The sequence below is a fragment of the Loxodonta africana genome, chromosome 10 (genome assembly GCF_030014295.1).
Source record: "Loxodonta africana isolate mLoxAfr1 chromosome 10, mLoxAfr1.hap2, whole genome shotgun sequence".
NCBI classification, from domain to species: Eukaryota; Metazoa; Chordata; class Mammalia; order Proboscidea; family Elephantidae; genus Loxodonta; species Loxodonta africana.
This window is the reverse complement of record NC_087351.1, coordinates 49878743-49898049: the sequence shown is the minus strand read 5'-3', so window position 1 is coordinate 49898049 and position 19307 is coordinate 49878743. Positions and strand designations below refer to the sequence as shown.

General features: G+C 37.1%; 1 protein-coding gene across 1 annotated transcript in view; it reads right to left on the bottom strand.

Moving 5' to 3' along the window:
* Positions 1-6190: 6190 nt before the first annotated feature.
* The window catches only part of TTC6 (tetratricopeptide repeat domain 6), a 248623-nt gene continuing 235506 nt past the window's right edge, over positions 6191-19307 (bottom strand). The window contains exons 28-29 of the mRNA XM_003408458.3: positions 7518-7743; positions 6191-6666 (exon numbers count right to left, since the gene is read on the bottom strand). Coding sequence (XP_003408506.3) covers positions 6530-6666; positions 7518-7743 — 363 coding nt within the window. The 3' untranslated portion in view covers positions 6191-6529. The remainder of the gene's footprint in view (positions 6667-7517; positions 7744-19307) is intronic.

Below are 19307 nucleotides of genomic sequence, written 5' to 3'. Positions count from 1 at the left end.
GGGCTTTCCAAGAATCTCACATGATGCTCACTTTATTGTAGAAAAGAATAGCAAAAGCATATATTCATAGTGCATTGGGTCATAATGTAACAAGACTTGCTGTTTAAATAAATTCATCAAATATTTATGAAGCACCTGCTATGTACCAACCACTGTAATAAGCACTGGGTGACTTGAAGGAGGCAGAGCCAACATGGCCTTATAGACAAAAGTACCACACCACCCCTCCACAGCAAAACCAAAAAACACTAAGTAAAACAGAGACAAACGTCAATCCTGAAATCCTAAGCATCAAATAAAGACAAAAAGAACTCAACCAAGCACCAAATGGAGTAAGAAACTGACACAGAACAGAGAACAAAGAGAGATATGGAGCAGAGGTCTCCTACCAGCTAATGCAGCACAGATTCACCATCTTGGAACTTGTCAGAGATCGGCAGACAGGGAGTACAAGAAAACAGCTTCACAGAGCTCCCAGCAGGAGGCAAAGCACCCGCTGAGCCTGCCCTGCTGCAGCACAGCTGAGCAACTGGCCGTGCCCATTGGACAAGGTGGTGAGAAGTATCATGCCCACAGATAAGCAAACAACAAAGAACACATAGCCCACCTGCTCAGACATAACTAAATAAAACAAAAAAGCAGGACGAAACAAACAAATCTACAGTGAATAAAGAAAATAACTACTGCATGTCCCGAAGACAGCAGATAATATCAAAAAACAGGACAGGATGGTTCCAGTAGCTGTCCAAAATAAATCACCAGATGACTTTCCAGTAGAAGAAAAAAACACTGAAACTACCTGATAGGGAATTCAAATCTCTAATATTCAGAGCTATCCAAGAGTTGAAGCAAAAAGCAGACCAAAAAAAAAAAAAAAGATAAATTCATGGAAAAGACAAAACAATGGAATAATTCAGGAAAATAATACAGAAACAAAATGTCAAAATAAATTCACAACCAGAAATCACACACAAACAACAATTAGAAATCTAAAAATTAAACAAGATTTTAGAAATGGACAGTGTCATAGAAGGTTTGAGGAGCAGGTTTGAAACTATGGAAGACAAGATCAGCAAAATTGAAGACGAATCCTTGGCTACCACTCTGTCTGAGGAAAAATCAGGGAAAAGAACAAAGAAAAATGAAGAAGCCCTGAGAATGGTGTGGGACACAATCAAAAGCAAATTCTGAAAATGATTGGAATTCCAGAACAGGAGGAGAAAGTAGAAAATGCAGAGAAAGAATTGCTGAGAGAAAATTTTCCTAATATCATGAAACACGTAAAGCTGACCATCCAAGAAGTTCAACAAACCCCATATAGGATAGAACCCCCCAAAAAATCACCAAGGCATTTCATAATCACACTCACTAAAACCAAACACAAAGAAAGAATCCTGAAAGCAGCTCGAGAAAAACGAAAAGTCACATTAAGAGGGGAAACAACAAGACTAAGCTCTGATTACTCTGCAGAAACCATGCAGGCAAGAAGGCAATGGGGTGACATATATAAAACTTTGAAAGAAAAAGACTGCCAATCAAGAATAATACATCCTGCAAAACTCTCATTCAAATATGATGGAGAAATTAGGACATTTCCAGATAAACAGAGATTAAGGGAATATGTAAAAACCTAACCACACTTAGAAGAATTACTAAAGAGAGCCCTTAGGTCTGAGAACAAACAACTTCAGACAACAGCCTGAATCTAGGATGTAAGATCACACCAGCCAGATACCAACCTAGGAAATGAACTCTCCAGGATTATTCAAAACTTAAAGATTTACAACAGGGAACCAGACAGATTAATCTGTAAATGACAACATCGTCAGAACAATAAACGAAGGAATAAATGGTGTAATAGTGAACAGGGTAGATGTAATCTTTGCCTTCATAAATTTCCAGTCTAGTGGGAAAAATAGCCATTAAACAAGGATATATAGGAATGAAAGGGGTTTCAAAAGGGTAGTGCTGTAGAAGTGTATAGCAAGAAGATCTAAGCCTGTCCCTTGGATAAAAAGAAAAAAAAAAAAGCCTGTCTTCAGAATAGATAATGTCAGGCAAAGATGGGTGGGAGAGGAAAAGATATTGAATATTTTCTGGGATCTTGTTTTATCATTAGGTGCCATCAAGTTGGCTCTGACTCATAGTGACCCTAGGTACAGCAGAATGAAACACTGCCCAGCCCTGTGCCATCCTCATGATCATTGTTATCTTGGGATCTTGTAGTAGATGGTCATTCAGTTTCCTGGTATTTTTGGAAATCAATGATTCTAAGACATTGACCAACAAAACATTTTTATGACATTGGAGAACCTCCAGGAATAAGATCTTATTGTTTCAACATGCTAAGAATATAGACTGAGACTCAAAGCTCAAGATTTCTGCCTCTGACTCCAACCTCCCTGTCCAGGTACCAGTCAACTTACACTTCTTGCTCATCATTGAAAGATCCTCTTTCTCTCACCCATTGCAATAGGCATTATATGTTTTTCCCTCCCTCAATCTGACTACTCTTCCAACTGCACTATGGAATACATTGTTAGGCAATGCAATGGAATACATTGTTCCCCAAAATGTAATATGAGTAACATTGGGAGGAAAAGAGATGGTTTGGGGTAGAACAAGGAACAAGGAAACTAATAGGCATTTATTTTTACAAGTTCCTTCTTTTTAAATAAATTCAATTAATACCAATGAATTAATTTGAAGAAATATTTTGAGTAAATAAGAGTTAAGTGGAACATTGCATTATTGAATGACAGTGGGGCCCCAGCTTAGACTGACTAAATTTACAGCAAATTCAGTCATATGCTTCTGCATGCCTCTCCTAAAAATATTTGACAGCTCAAATAAAGGAACAAAAAGACTGCAAGTAATGTCTGCCTAGAATTTGATTGAAGAACAAAAAGAAGAGAGCTGATAGGCTATCAGATAGGGAGCTATTAAAGCAGCTGACCATGGGTCCATATGGGTAGGCAGGCAACTGGATCCTGAAAGGGGTGGCATCTTGCAATATTCTTTCAAAGTTGTGTCTACCACTATGAAGTTTTAAGTTGCACCTTTCAATGATGAATTATTTTTCTCTTCATTATGTTACCCAACACTTTCCTCCTTTTCAAAAAAATTCAAATAAAGTTTAAAGGATGTTACTAGTTACACCTTGCTTTTCATAATCACCTATTATCATATTATAAAAATATTTCAAACCTAATTAGATATATGATCAAATGAAATTGATATTTTGTTCATGAGGAAATAGATGATTGATCATCTTATAGAAAATGTACAACTTGTCAACACTTGAAAAGTGCAAACTAATACATCTGAAAAAATAAATGAAAATGATAAAATACTAAGTTACCTATTACACTCAAGATGGAGCTCCCCAGAGTGGATGTTCAGCTAAACAATAACAATCCAAATTATAAACTACCTAAATGCCCAACTACCTGAAGGTTAACACTATGGGCTATATCTGACTTCAACAGCTGCCCATGAGTTAACAACTAAATTTTAAACAAGGGCAGGCAAGGAACATTATGTAAAGCATGATCTTCATTTTCAAAAAGAGAAACAAAAATCAATGGCGTGTGTCTTAATCACCCAGTGTTGCCATAACAGAAATACCACAAGTGGATGGCTTTAACAAAGAGAAATTTATCTTCTCAGTCTAGTAGGTTACAAGTTCAAATGCAGAGTGTCAGCGCCAGGGGAAAGCTTTCTCTCTCTATGGACTCTAGAGGAAAGTCCTTGTCCTCAGTCTTCCCCTGTTCGAGGAGCGTCTCAGGTGCAGGGACCCCGTGTCCAAAGGATGCGCTCTGCTCCTGATGCTGCTTTCTTGGTGGTGTGAGGTCCCCAACTCTCTGCTTGCTTCCGTTTCCTTTTATCTCTTGAGAGATAAAAAGTAGTGCAGGCCCCATCCCAGGGAAACTCCCTTTACCTTGGATCAGGGAGGTGATCTGAGTAAGCGTGGTGTTATAATTCCACCCTAATCCTCTCAACATAAAATTACAATCACAAAATGGAGGACAACCACACAATACTGGTAATCATGGCCTAGCCAAGTTGACACATATTTTTGGGGGGGACACAATTGAATCCATGACAGTTTGTATATATGTTTGTGTGTGTGTAAGACAGAGGCCATATTCTATCCCTTTCATTCTGTTTGTTTCCCTTTAGCATCACCACATAAAAATTGAACATATGAAAATTGATCAATACTATCTAGGAAAAGTTTACTCTGTCTTGTATATGCTCCACTCTGATGATTAAGAAGATCCAAGGCAGGAAAGTAAGATCCAAGACAGGGTGAAGGTAAGATGGAGAGTGAATAGAGATCAGGGGAGAATGTGACTTCCAGGACCTAAATTAAACAATGATGACCCCAATGGAAGAGGAAGGAAAAGTCCAGATTCCAAGTCTCTGTTTGCTTTGTGTAGTATTGATCCCTTCGGCAGACAGACTGAATCTACATACTTCCCACCATTGTAGGACTTATTGGTTGGGTTTAATTTATATACAATATATGTGTAAGTACACACACATAAGTATGAGACTTCTATTGGTTATCTCCAGGAGGTCAAATTGGAGGGGGAAAGGGAGTGGGAGATTTTTACTTTGTTTTTTACACACATCAAGGTGTTAGAAGAAAGAGTTGCAGGGTTATAGATGGCTTTTACTCCCGATGTTATGCATTTCTGTTTTTTACAGATTTTCTGTAACACATATGTCTTTTGTAATCAGAAAAAAATAGAGTACTAATTGTTTTAGCCTAGGTTCCCCCAGAAAGCAGAACCTGAGGCAAACGCTTCTTTAAAGTATTTTATCAACAAGTGCAATCTGAGGAAAGCAGGAGCAGTGAAAAAGGGAGTGAGGCGAGGAAAACAAGAGCACCACTACAAGGTGTATTTTGAAGCTGGTCACCAGTAAGTGCAATTGATGGCTTAATCTCCCAGGGAATCCTCAAGGCAGTTATATAAACTGAGTGTCCTAGGACATTCCACCCAGAGATATAAGGGAGAAGAATTTTTCTACCATTTCCTTTCTTCCAACTGTGAAAGGTTCATCTGACGGATACATAGGTCCCCTGCAAGTCTGTGGTGCTCATGGTGGGTATGAGAGAATCCCATAGCACCTAACGCCTTCACATCAACAAATACGCCCCAGGGCAGTAGGGATAGGTGAGTGATACAGGTAGGAGGTACAGTCTGCCTGTTGGTCCAAGAGGTTGTTCTGAATCTCACCTGTGGCTGGGGCTGGGACTAAAGGCCCTGAAGACAAGTTAGTGCAAGAAGATCTGAAGCAGCTCATTAAATGTGTCCTATTCACCTACTGAAATAACTCACTAAGGATGAAGGCTTAATCCTCATATGGCCCCACATATCACACCAAGAAAATTATCCTGAAATGCTTTGGAGCCCCCCACAGTGGCTTACACATTAAAATCGACTTTCTATTGTGAAAACCTGATACAGCAAACAAAACACCAAGGAATTTGGTGGATAGAAGCACAGCATTTCTTTCCAAAATGCCTATCCCAGAGGCAACAGATCTCCGAGGAGCTGGAGATGTACTGGAAGAATAAAACAAAGAAGGAAAATTAACTGAGTGAAGAAAATCGTAACGGAGTCAAAGCCCAAAGCCTGCACTCAAGGCTGTCTTAGGAGCATTCTATAAAGAATAAAACCAAAACCAAACCCGTTGTGGGAGCTGCAGAGGAGAACTGCTCTCCATAGAGTTTTCAAGGCTGTGGCCCTTTGGAAGAAGATCACCAGACTTCTTTCAAGGAGTCTCTGGATGGATTAGAATCCCCAAATTTTATGATTAGTAAGTGAGTGCTTAAGGATTTGCACCACCCAGAGACTCCTAAAAATGTGTACAAGCTTGTATATGTGTTTCTAAAATTTGTATTAAAGAGGCAGAGGCAATGATCTCAACGAAATGGAATCCTCAAAATCTTTACATCTCTATCTTGAAAGGAAGGCGACATATAAAGTGAAACGCGTTTATCTGTTGGAAGAATATGAGTACCAGGAAGAACACAGGCCTGCACACATATTGTTCAAAGGAGAAGGAAGGAAATAGACTAAACTTCCGTTTCTTTATAGCCATCAGCTCTACTCTTACTTTATTTCAATCCGGATACTACTGAATAAGTTGAGCACGATGGATGAATAATGGATAGAGAAGACATTTCCTACATTCACACAGTATCTTTTCAAAGGAAATTGTTTTACTTTAAAGAAAATATTAAAATGTCAATATTCCTTAAGAAACATTTTGTTCTGCATAAATTCTGCACAGTGGAGAAATTCAATTACTGAGGTATTCTAAATATGCAGAAAATGATCTAAAAGTTTTATAATTAATGTGTAACCAATATTTTGTTTTAATGCATTAAAGAGTCATGTAGAAGACTAGACATAATGAATACAATAATGAAGATAGTGCAATCTTTAAACAACAAATGTTTCAATTTCAGGGAGAGGAGCTGTGGAAGCTACTACAGAAACTATGGTTTCTGTAATCATACAACTGAGGCAAATTCTTGAAGATCAAGTGCTTGGTTATAGTCAGCCATAGCTTCCTCAATCAAACCTATTTTACCACGAACTTCTGCTCTAAGCTTGTACGCCACAGCGTCATTAGGCTTCAAAGACAGAGCTGCAAAAGAAGAAGATAGATGTCAAGATACGTTTTACACTACCACTTAAAAGTAGTCTCATTTTTTAAAAATAAAAACTTTGATATTACTTATTTGAAAATATTTTTTTTCTTCCAATGTAACTAATTATGTAGTTAAGTCAAAAATACTGAATCTTTCTACTAAAAGTAACTTGGGGAAACACAGGACAGTATCTCTTTGAGGACAGTGCTGACACATTGGGGGGAGTGCACCCTACACCAAGGAACAATTCGTGTATAAACTCTTCAACGGGAAACTAATGGGCTCTGTAAACCTTCGCCTAAGTCACAATTTAAGAAAAAGATGACAAATTTTACTGTTGTTATATTACCATGCAACAGTAGTTTATTTTAATTAAAAAATATATAAACACAAATAAGTTAATTTGAGCTCTATATTTAAAAAAAAGTCTTTGAAAGGCTATTTGTGTACAGTTTCCTAATAATTCTCTGTATTTCAACTTAAACTGAAGGGAGGAAAAAACCCAAACCCGTTGCCGTCGAGTCAATTCCAACTCATAACAACCCTACAGGACAGAACAGAACTGCCCCATAGGGTTTCCATGGAGCAGCTGGTGGATTCGAACTGCTGACCTTTTGGTTAGCAGCCAAGCTTTTAAGCATTGCACTACCAAGGCTCAACTTATCCAAAGCTTTAAATTAAGGTATTATGTAAAGGAATCTATATTGATCACAATGAAGATATGATATCTAAAAACTGTAATTTTTATGTAAGTTTACTGAAGCAAACAAATCTGTTTGCTTCTTTCAGTCTAAAAACAAACATATCAACCAATGCAATCTTAGCGAGAAATTATAAAATAATATACCTTTACTAAGATCTGCTTCAGCTATTTCATATTGCTTTAAACAGCAGTAGAAGTTTGCTCTGTTAAAATATACTGCAGCCCAAAAGGGACAACTATCAACTACATTTGCAAAATCTTCTTTTGCTTCTTCGTATTTCTTTAATATTGTATTTGTAACAGCTCGATTCATGAGAGCACACTTATCTTCTGGATCATACTGTAAAGCCTTTGAGAAGTAGTCCCAGGCCTATAAGATACCAAAGAAATAACAATTTGGATATATTTTAATTGGTAGCTATAAAGCAATTTAAAGCACTTTTACACTTAATTTAAGGCCAGTTGTGTACCAAGATGGGCAGTGAAAGCATTCCAAGGCAGACAGTAAGGAGGTAAAGAAACTAAAAAACTATAATAAGCCAAGTAAAAGTATGTTTGCTTTTTATTATCACCATGTGTCAGCAATTCTATCAGCAGTAAAATCCTCCTTCCCTGCAGGGGTGAAATGCTCCGATGTTATTATTGTTAGGTGCCGCAGAGTCAGTATCGACTAATAGGGACCCAATGAAACATTGCCAGGCCCTGCGCCTTCCTCACAATCCTTGCTGTTTGAGCCCATCATTGCACCTACAGTGTCAATCCATCTCTTTAAGGGTCTTCCTCTTTTTTGCTGACCCTCTTCTTTACCAAGCATAATGTCCATCTCCAGGGACTGGACCCTCTTGATAACATCTCCAAAATAAGTGAGGCAAAGTCTCGCCATCCTTGCTTCTAAGGAACATTCTGGCTATACTTCTTCTAAGACAGACTTGTTCATTCTTTCTTCTGGCAATCCATGGTATATTCAATATTCTTAACCAACACCATAATTCAAAGACATCAATTCTTCTTCAGTCCTTACTCACTGTCCAGATTTCACATGCATACAAGGCTATTGAAAACATTTTTTAGTCCTCAAGGTGACATCTTTGCTTTTTAACACTTTTGTGGCAGATCTGCCCTATGTAATGTGTTGTTTGATTTCTTGACTACTGCTTCCATGGACACTGATTTTGGATTCAAGTAAAATGAAATCCTTAATAACTTCAGTATTTTCTCCATTTATCATGAGGTTGCTTATTGGTCCAGTTGTGAGGATTTGTGTTTTCTTTATGTTGACATGTAATCCACACCAAAGGCTGTAGTCTTTGAGCTTCATCAGTAAGTGCTTCAAAACCTTTTCACTTTCAGCAAGCAACGTTGTGTCATCTGTATACCACAGGTTGTTAATGAGTCTTCCTCTGATCCTGATGCCCCGTTCTTCTTCATATAGTCCAGCTTCTTGGATTATTTGCTCAGTATACAGGTTGAATAGTACGATGAAAGGATACAACCTTGACGCACATCTTTCCTGACTTTAAACCATGCAGTATCCCCTTGTTCTGTTCAAACAACTGCCTCTTGGACTATGTACAGGTTCCTCATGAGCACAATTAAATGTTGTGGAATTCCCATTCTTCGCAATGGTATTCATAATTTGTTATGATCCACACAGCTGAATGCCTTTCACAGTCAATAAAACACAGGTAAACATCTTTCTGGTACTGTCTGCTTTCAGCTAAGATCCATCTGACATCAGCAATGATATCCCTCGCTCCAAGTCCTCTTCTAAATCCAGCTTGAATTTCTGGCAGTTCCCTGCTGATATACTGCTACAACTGTTTTTTAATTATCTTTAGCAAAATTTTACTTGCTTGTGATATTAATGGTATTGTTCTATAGAAGGTAAAATATAAATTAGAAAAGAAGAAGGCCACAACAAGAAGATAAAATATAAATTAGAAAAATTGCATTTTGCATATAAAAACAGAGTATTTAAAAGCTAAAGAGATAATTGAGTTTTCAAAATAAGGTTCTAAACCATACCAAAAGGGATAAAAACTCAGTTATACTATGCAAGTTACAAGGAAAGAAGAGAGGGTGGGAGAGGACAGAATCAGCTTGCTGAGAAGATCAAACACTCTAGATTGCTCACAATTTATCATCAGGCTGGAAGGACCCCTCACAGTGTGTTCTGCAGACCAGTGGTGGAGAGTTGGGCTAAGGACATTTGCTACAGGTCTGCAAAGAGATAAGTACAGAAGTGGAGAGTAACGAATAGTAACTTCTATAGCATTTAACATTGCTATGACATCCAAGTATAAGATCATTTTTCTAGTAACTTGTATTTATTTTAGCAATGTATTGATCTACGGTAAGTTGGAAATTAAAAAAAAAAAAAAAACCCTGATCCTTTACCACGTGTAGTTTAAGATGCTGATTAGACATTCTACTACCCAAGGCAGCTATCTCTTCTATCCCTAATGGATAAAAATCTGGCTCCTACTTTAAAACTTGCCTTAAAAGTCATTTTTAACAACTCAGCTTGCTCTCTCCAATCCCTCACCACTCAATTTTTTCCAGACCTACTTCTCAAAGCAGGGCCACGCTTTTCTTCAGAAAGTAATCTGGCTACTATCTACCTCTCTCTATTCCATGAGTTCTGATCTTGCTAAAATTACAATTGTCATCAAGCCTAATAGATTTTCCAGTTCTTTTCTTCCAGCATATCTCTGTGGCATGGACACTCTTGATCTATTTTACCTTCTTAAAACTTTCTCTGCCCTTGAGTCAGTGTTTCCCTGGCTTTTCTCCTGCCTCTCTGACCATTTTGTCTCATTCTCCTTCACTGAACTATTTTCCCTGCTACCTATACAATAATGCTTCCTAAGAATCTGTCCTTGATTTATTTCCATCTGAGGTTCCTGGAGTCAGATTGCTCGGTTCAAATCCTGTCTGTACTACTTATTAACTCTATGTCCTTAGGTGAGTTGTCAAGCTCTGTTTGCCTCAATTTAAACCCTGGTGGTGTAGTGGTTAAGTGCTACAGCCACTAACCAAGAGGTGGGCAGTTCAAATCCACCAGGCGCTCCTTGGAGACTCTATGGGGCAGTTCTACTCTATCCTATAGGGCCGCTATAAATCGAAATCGACTCAATGGCAGTGGGTTTTTTAAGATGGAGGTAATAAAAAGAACTCCACTTCTGGTGTTGCCGTAGGATTAAGTGAGCTAATACATGTAAAGTACTAAGAACAATATGCATGCCATAGTAGAGGTTCAAGCAAGACAACAATAGTAGTTATTGTTTTCCAGTGTCTAGAAATGAAGAGACAACAGCCTTCAGGCAATGCTCCATAAACTTTGCTGCCTCTCTGACTTTTGAGAGGCAATGAGATCAAGGTTGTGCTTCCCCTCTCATCCTTGGATAGCAGCTATTCTATGTTAAGAACAGTTAAGTGTAGTTTAAGGATTCCTTGAGATGGGGGGAAAACCGACATGCACTTGTGAAGGGCTTAAAGAGAATTCACTCCTGAAAAGTGATGGACTCATGGCCATCAGAAATGAGGCAAGGGGGTAGCTCAAGGCAGGGCCAAGACTTACTTCAGAAAGTAATTTAGGCTTCATTTAAATTCATCTATAAATTATCAATAAAATCTCCCTGATTCTGCATCACAAAAAAAACATGACTTCAGCCAGGTAGGAGCAAATGCCTACCTCAGCTAAGAGAAAAGGATCCAGTAGAACACCAATAGCATACCTAATTTTGAACAACGTAATTTTCATTACAGCTTCTAAAATATATTAGTTAGAAAATGAAAACCTATAAGTTGAATGATGTTACCTTACATATAGGAGTATTAACTAAAAAAAAAAAAAAAAAGACCAATTATTGGCCAAAGACACTTACCACAGGGGATGGCCATGATTTTTTTAACAATTGTTCTAATGTCCTTATTTCTGTAATTCATTAGAAAGCAGGCCCAGTTATTTTAAAAATTCACCTCAAGTTCATGATAATAAACTAGGCCACCTGCATATCAATGTGCATTTATTCTTTTCTCTTACAGTGGAAAGCATGAAGCTCATCTAAATGTGGCTTCAAATCATTAAGTCACAAATTAAAGATAAAAGAAGGTAGAACACAAGTCATTAACTGTTTTTAACCCTTTAAAAATTATTATCTGATCTATTGAGGGATCCTTCCTCAACATATTCAAGAAAAAATTAAGACTGTCTCAGGAAGACAAATTTCAATGCAGTCACTGAGACAGAGGCATAATATCTTGACCATGCAATCTAATTTTAATTTGGATTTCTAGACTAACAGCCATGTTTTTTTTGTTTTTTTTTTTGAAAAAAGCAGGATGTGAAACCATATGCCCTGAGGGGTCTTAACCAAGTAACCATCTGCATCCCTCTAAATAAACATACTCTGGAAGAATACTGTCTGAGTGCTGTTGCCAGCAAGGTATTTTTTTCTTTTTGTAAGACAGACAAACTACACATAAACACCTTCTGACCATGATGTAGGCATCCTGTGAAACCATCTGTAATCATTAACTGTTCTTTTAACAATCAGTAACCAATCAAAGTGAGACTATTACAATATTCATTGATTTTCCTGTAATTGCCCTCCCCATAGTTTGGTTCCTCTTTTTGCCCCATAAGAATACTTGTATAACAAAACTGCCCTGGGAGGACCTGGCTCCATTTTTCAATGGGCTATGTAGTTTCCCAATTGTAATTGTTTTAAACCCTTAATAAACCTATGTTTTAACTTGAAACAGCATTCAAGTTTTTCTCTACAATAAGATGCAAAATTGACAGGACTTAATGACTAATTGAATGAAGGAGGTGAGAAAGAAAGAGACATGGTTGACTCCAATGTGTTTACTCAGGTGACTTTACAGAAAATGACATCTTGAATTGAGATAGGGATTAAATGAAGAAGCACTGGTTTAGAGGTACAGAATACGGAGATTAATTCAGTGTGGCTTTAATGCATTTGTAAAATATCCAGTTTTGGCAGCTGGTGATAAATAGGGGTACGAGCTTAAAAGAGAGGCGGAGGCTGACAAGTAGTGTTGTTGTTGTTAGATGCTGTGCAGTCAGTTTGATTCATAGCAACCCTACCTACAAAAGAATGAAAAGCTGCGTATCCTGCACCATCCTCACAATCAATGCTATGCTTGAGCCCATCATTGCAGCCACTGTGCCAATCCATCTCATTGAAGATCTTTCTCTCTTTCACTGATCTTCTATGTTAGCAAGAATATCCTTCTCCAGGGACTGGTCCCTCCTGATAACATGTCCAAAGTACATGAGACAAGTCTCACCATCCTTGCTTCTAAGGAACATTCTGGCTGTACTTCTTCCAAGACAGACTTGCTCGTTGTTCTGGCAGTCCATGGTATAGTCAATATTCTTCTCCAGCACCATAATTTAAAGGCGTTAATTCTTCTTTGGTCTTTCTTATTCATTGTCCATGCATATGAGGCAACTCAAACACCATGGCTTGAGTCAGGTGCACTTTAGACCTCAAAGTGACAAGTGGTATAAGCCATGGGAATAGACAGTTTTCCGAGTAAGTAAATTTAAGGAGAAAAGGGTAGAGTATGGTTCCTGTCCCTAGCAACCTTACTGTCTAATTGGAATGAGGAGGTAAGAGATAAACCCATAAAAGCAATTGTAGACTGGTATAAAGCAATATTGAATCTGTATAGCAACAAAGCAGTTTAGAGTTAGGATCTCATTTTAAAATCATAACCACAAACCTTAAATTAGAACTCAATGTTGTCTGGTAATCAATCATATTATGACATAGGAAAATGAACGGGTATCACTCATCTTTAAGGAAAATAATAATAATAACTCTTAACACCACAGCCCACTCCAGCTACCACCTCCATTTCATTCTTTGCTTCACGGCGGAGTTTTTTAAACCAATTGTCTATAGTCACTTTCTCTAATTTTTCACCCCACAGTCTCTCCACAACCCTTTCCAGTCAAGCCTCCACTACTCCTCTGACATATTCTTGCCAAAGTCATCAATGACCTCTTCTTACTTGACCTCTCAGCAGAATTTGACACAGGTAACACTTTTCCCTTCCTAAAGCAACTTATTCTCCAGGCAATAGCATATTTCCTGCTTTCCTTTCCATCATCCTGATTGGGTGCTCCCTTCTCAGTCTCCTTTTTGGTGCCTCCTCTCTGCTCCACTTCTAATCACTGGTGTTACACTAGAGTTTGCTCCTTACACCTCCTCTTCTTCTCCATCTACACTCTCTACTAAAGTAACCTCATGTTGTTGGGTGCCCTCGAGTCAATTCCGACTCAAACAGACCCCCTGGGACAGAGTAGAACTTCCTCAGAGAGTTTCCTAGGCTGTAATCTTTACGGAAGCAGGTCTCCAGCACTTTCTCCTGAGGAGCCACATGGTGGTTTCAACCACCAACCTTTCAGTTAGCAACTGAGAGCTTAACCTTTACGATTCCATACATATGCTACTATTGATATGCTGATGCTTATATGGGATTGTATTAGACATTTTATGGAGCCCTGGTTGTGCAGTGGTTAAGCTCTGAACTGTTAACTGAAAGGTGGGTGGTTCAAACTCAGCCACTTGGAGAGACAAAGATGAGACAGTCTGATTCCAGAAAGATTTGTAGCCTTGGAAAATCTATGGGGCAGTTCTACTCTGCCCTATAGGGTCGCTATGAGTTGAAATCAACTCCATAGCAATTTTCTTTTAATTAGGCATTTATTACTGCTTATTTTCTTGTTTATCTCCCTTTTTATTTTCTGTTTCTCTCTTCAATAAAATGTAAGCTAGATCAGAAAAGAAGCCTTTCTAGTCTTGTTCAGTGTTGAATCCTCCAGGTCTTTATTAATGCTTAAAACATGGCAGGTACTTTGTAAATATATGGAGCTTGAATGAATGAAGACCTAAATAAAATCAGGAAGCATCTGCTGAATGTTCCTAGCAAAAGAAAGACTAGAACCATAGCATCTTAGTACATAAATGTGCCTGAAAGATCATTTTATTAAGGGGTATGGTGACAGTATTGCATGGCAGAGGGCAATATAGAGGTGACAAGTCTCAGATAATATCAGCCAAAAAAAAAAAAAAAAACTTTTAAAAATGAGTACATCATCTTAGAAGGCAAGGGCTATGAAAAGTTCTGAGAAACACAGAGCTGGAAGTAAGGGTTTACCCAAACCTGGCTAGGTGTTATGGACTGAACTGTGTCCCCAAAAAATATGTGTTGTAAATCCTAACCTCTATGCCTGTGGTTATAATCCCATTTGGGAATGGATTTTCTTTGTTATGTTGATGAGGCAGGATAAGTGCAGGCTGTAGTTTAGGTCAATCTCTTTGAGATTAAACAAGGGAGCAGAACACAGATGAGGTAAAATAGATGCCAAGACACACGGACATCTCCAAGGAACAGGAAGCAGAAGCTGAAGAGACAAGGACTTTCCTCCAGAGCTGACAGGGAAAGAAAGTCTTCCTCTAGAGCTGTTGCTCTAAATTTGGACTTTTACCCTTCTAAACTGTGAGAAAATAAATTTCTGTTTGTTAAAGCCAACCACTTGTATTGTTTCTGTTATAGCAGTACTAGATAACTAAGACACTAGGCAAGAGAAGTCATATTTCAAAGTCCTTTGCTATACTATCAGAAGCTGCCAGACTTGGAATGTTGCCATAGCCCATTAACTTGTTTCCCATAGGAATCTGGGCTATTAATCCAGAAAAAAATTTTATCTCATTGAAATATGAGTAACAGAAAAGCAAGGTGCCTGTCTTCATTATAAAAGCAAGGATGAAAACAGCTTAACTTTTAGAAAGATAATAAAGACTCACCAGAAAAAATTATTATCACAATATAGACAGAAATTATAACATTTCAAAATGAACTAGAAAAAAATGTTAAGGTAGCAACTGCAGTTAAGAAAAAAAAAAAATCAGAAATAAAGGATCTCAGACAAGTAGTGGCCAGGGAGATATGACATGAGATAGAAGGGGGGGGTGGGGCGGGAAACATATAAGAAACCTAAGTATAAGGCCCACATGGGTAACAGATATCTCAAAAAGCCCAGTAAAGATTCAGAAGACAGATGTGAGAATAGTAAAGAAAATGAAACAAAAATTAAAAGATAAAAAACATTTGAGAGAAAGTAAGAGGCATATGGAATTTCTGGGTAGTGCAAACAGTGAATGTGCTTGGCTGCTAACTGAAAAGTCGAAGGTTTGAGTCTACCCAGAGGCACCTTGGAAGAAAGGCTTGGTGATCTACTTCTAAAAATTTCAGCCATTGAAAACCCTATGAGGCAGTCTACTCTGACACACATGGGGTCACCATGATCTAGAATCGATTCAAGGACAACTGGTTAATAGGTACATAGACGTCAAAGGACAGTCAACATACTTACAATTGGTGTTCCCAGCTGGGGGGAAAAATCAAAGCAATGAAACATTAAAAAAAAAAACTATAATTCAACAAAGCCTTCCTGAAATCTACATAAAGAAAATGCACACTGTGTGCTTGATAAAACTGACTCCAAATGGTCAACTCTAAGACATACCTTGTTAAATTTTTTTACTTTAAAAAAAATCATTCTGGCTAAAAGAACACATTGATTAAGAGAGAAAAAAAAAAGATCAGTTTTGAAACAGGCTTCATGACAACACCACTCAATACCAGAAAACCGTGGAACGCAAGACACAAGGAAAGAAAAAGTGAGCCAAGAATTTTAAACCTCGACTTGGTGTCTTTAAGGCATAAAAGCTACAGGCAAACAGCTATGAACATGCAAAAATTCAAGGAATATTATTCTCGAAGCCCTTCCTCAGGACTCTAGTTCTAGAGGACTAATTTCAGACAACCAAGGAATGACTGGAGGGAAGAGGAACTTTGACATAAAGCCTGACAATGCAAATTGAATATATTTAACTGGGGAATTAAGACTAAAAGGCGCAATAAAGATAACAAAATAGTATGTAAATATTAAATCCTCTGACAATATAGAAATAATAAAACTCTAAACAAAATGCGAGAACAGGGGGAGCACTTGGAAAGTAAGCTGACACCACAAATTGACACAGTAAGTTCAAGCATATTTAAAAATACAATTAAAAACATTTTAAAAAAGAGAGAATGCTATTAGCTGAAATTGAAAAATGGATGAGAGGAAGAAATAATGGAAGGGGGTTACAGGGTAATTTTATTGTTGCTCATAGTAGAAAAACTAATAAAATACAGTATGGAACTAAGGATATATTAGAGTATTTTCACAAAGGTAATAACTACAGAAAAAATACAAAATTTCTGCAATATCAGGAAAACTCTAAAAAAAAAGTAAACGTATCAAAGGGTAAAATGCTTTTTAAAACAGAAAGAAACAGGAAACATATAATAGCAGAACTAAGACCAAACATACTGATCATGCCAAAACATAAATGGGCTTAACTCACCTATTAAAAGATAAATATTTTCAAATTGGATCTTAAAGCAAAATCCAACTCTATACTGTATAAAAGAGACACACCAAAAATGAAAGAAACTAAACACTGAAAATAAAAGAAAGGGCAAAGGAATACCAGGCAAAAGCAAACCACAAGAAGTCAGAGGACATCATCTTGGTATCAAATAAAGTTAAAATCTGTTCCAAAAAGCATTAAAAGAAACAAAGAGCATTTTATATTGTGGAAGGCGACAATTCACAATGCATATATAATGGGTATGAACATCTGTACATAAAACAATGTAGCAGCAACTTTCCTAAAGCAGAAAATGCAAGAGATATAGGGAGACATATATAGGAACATAATAACGATAAAATACTTGAATAAACTTATCTCAGTCTAAGACAAATCAAGCGAAAAAAATGAACAAACATTAATTAAAAACACAATTAACAAGGTAGACCTTATAAATATATATTTAACCCAATATCCTGGTAATAGAACCCTTCTTTCAAAACACCTTGGAAGATTTAAAAAAAAAATTGACATATATATTAGACCATATTAAAATGCAAAAAATTTCAAAATTTGAAAAATATAAAGATCTTCCATGTGGAAATTTTAAACACTCTGTTCATTTATTTATTTATTTTATTGTTGTTGCAAACTTGTATATGTTATAGCATTTATTGAAATTGTCCCTTTTTCTCATGTAATTCTTAGTGTCTATTCACCTTTTTTTTTTATTCACCTTGGTCAAGTTCTGCTGACTTAACCCATAATTGGGATTGCTTTTCCCATCAAGAAAAGTAAGAAGTGTCTACTATCTAGAAAGTGATTCCCCCTCCCTCTCCCTCTCATCCCTGGTAACCATCAAAGAACTTTGCTTTCTGCGTGTATATCTATTCTTGACTTTTTATAACAGTGGGACCAGGCAATATTTGTCTTTTTGTGATTGACTTACTTCACTCAGCACAATGTCCTCCGGTTTTATCCATGTTATGTTTCACGGATTCCCATTATTCTTTATAGTTGCATAGTATTCCATCATATGTACCACAATTTGTTTATCCATTCATCCATTGATGGGCACTTAGGTTGTTTCCATCTTTTTGCTATTGTGAATAATGCTGCAGTGAACATAGGTGTGCATATGTCTATTCCTGTCACTGTTGTTATATATCTAGGATACATAACTAGGAGTGAGATCATTGGATCATAAGGTATTCCTATTTCTAGCTTTTTGAGGAAGCACCATACTGTTTTCCACAGTGGTTGTACCATTTTATAATCCCACCCGCAACGTATAAGAGTTCCAATCCCCCCAACAACCTTGCCGGCATTTGTTTTCTGTTTTTTTTACAGTTGCCATTTTTGCAGGGATGAGATGGTGTTTCATGGTAGTTTTGATTTGCATCGCTCTTATTGTTAATGAACATGAGCATCTTTTCTTGTATTTGTTGGCTGCCTGAATTTCCTTTTTGGTGAGGTGTCTCTTCATGACCTTTGCCCATGTTTTGATTGCATTGTTTGTCTTTGTGTTGTTGAGTTATTGAAGTTTTCCACATATTTTAGAGATTATATCCTTATCAGATACATTCTTGCCAAAGATTTTTTCCCAATCTGTAGGTTCTTTTTTTATTCTATTGGTAAGATCTTTCGATGAGCATAAGTATTTAACTTTTAGGAGGTCCCAGTTATCTAATTTATCTTCTGTTGTTTGTGCATTTTTAGTTGTGTTTGATAGGCTATTTATGCCAAAAATTAGGTCCCCCAGTTTTATTATCTTCCAAGAACTTTATAGTTTTAGCTTTAACGTTTAGGTCTTTGATCCATTCTGAGTTTTTGTGCATGGTGTGAGGTATGGATCCTGATTCATTTTTTTGCATATGGATATTCAGTTTTGCCAGCACCATTTGTTAAATATACTGTTTCTTCCTCATTCAGTGGAGTTGACCCTTCGCAGAAGATCAACTGCCCATAGATAGATGGATTTACTTCTGGGTTCTCAATTCTATTCCATTGGTCTCTGTGTCTGTCATTGAACCAGCACTAGGCTGTTTTGATTACTGTGGCTGTATAGAAAGTTTCAAGATAAGGACGTGTGAGGTCTACTACTTTGTTCTTCTTCAGTATTGCTTTAACTATTTGGGTCCTCCTTCCTTTCCACATGAAGTTGGAGATTCATTTTTCCATTTCACTAATGAATATTGTTGGGATTTGGATCAGGATTGCATTAAATCTATAGATCGCTTTTGGTAGTATTAACATTTTTACAATGTCAAGTCTTTCAAGCCATAATATGGAATGTTCTTCCATTTATGTAGATGTCTTTTACTTTCTTGCTATAGTATTTTATACTTTTCCTTGTATAAGTCTATTACCTGATTAGGTTTATTCCTAGGAATTTTATCCTTTCAGGGCTATTGTAAATAGCTTTGTTTTCTTGATTTCATTTTCAGAGTTCTCCTTGTTAGCACAGAGGAAT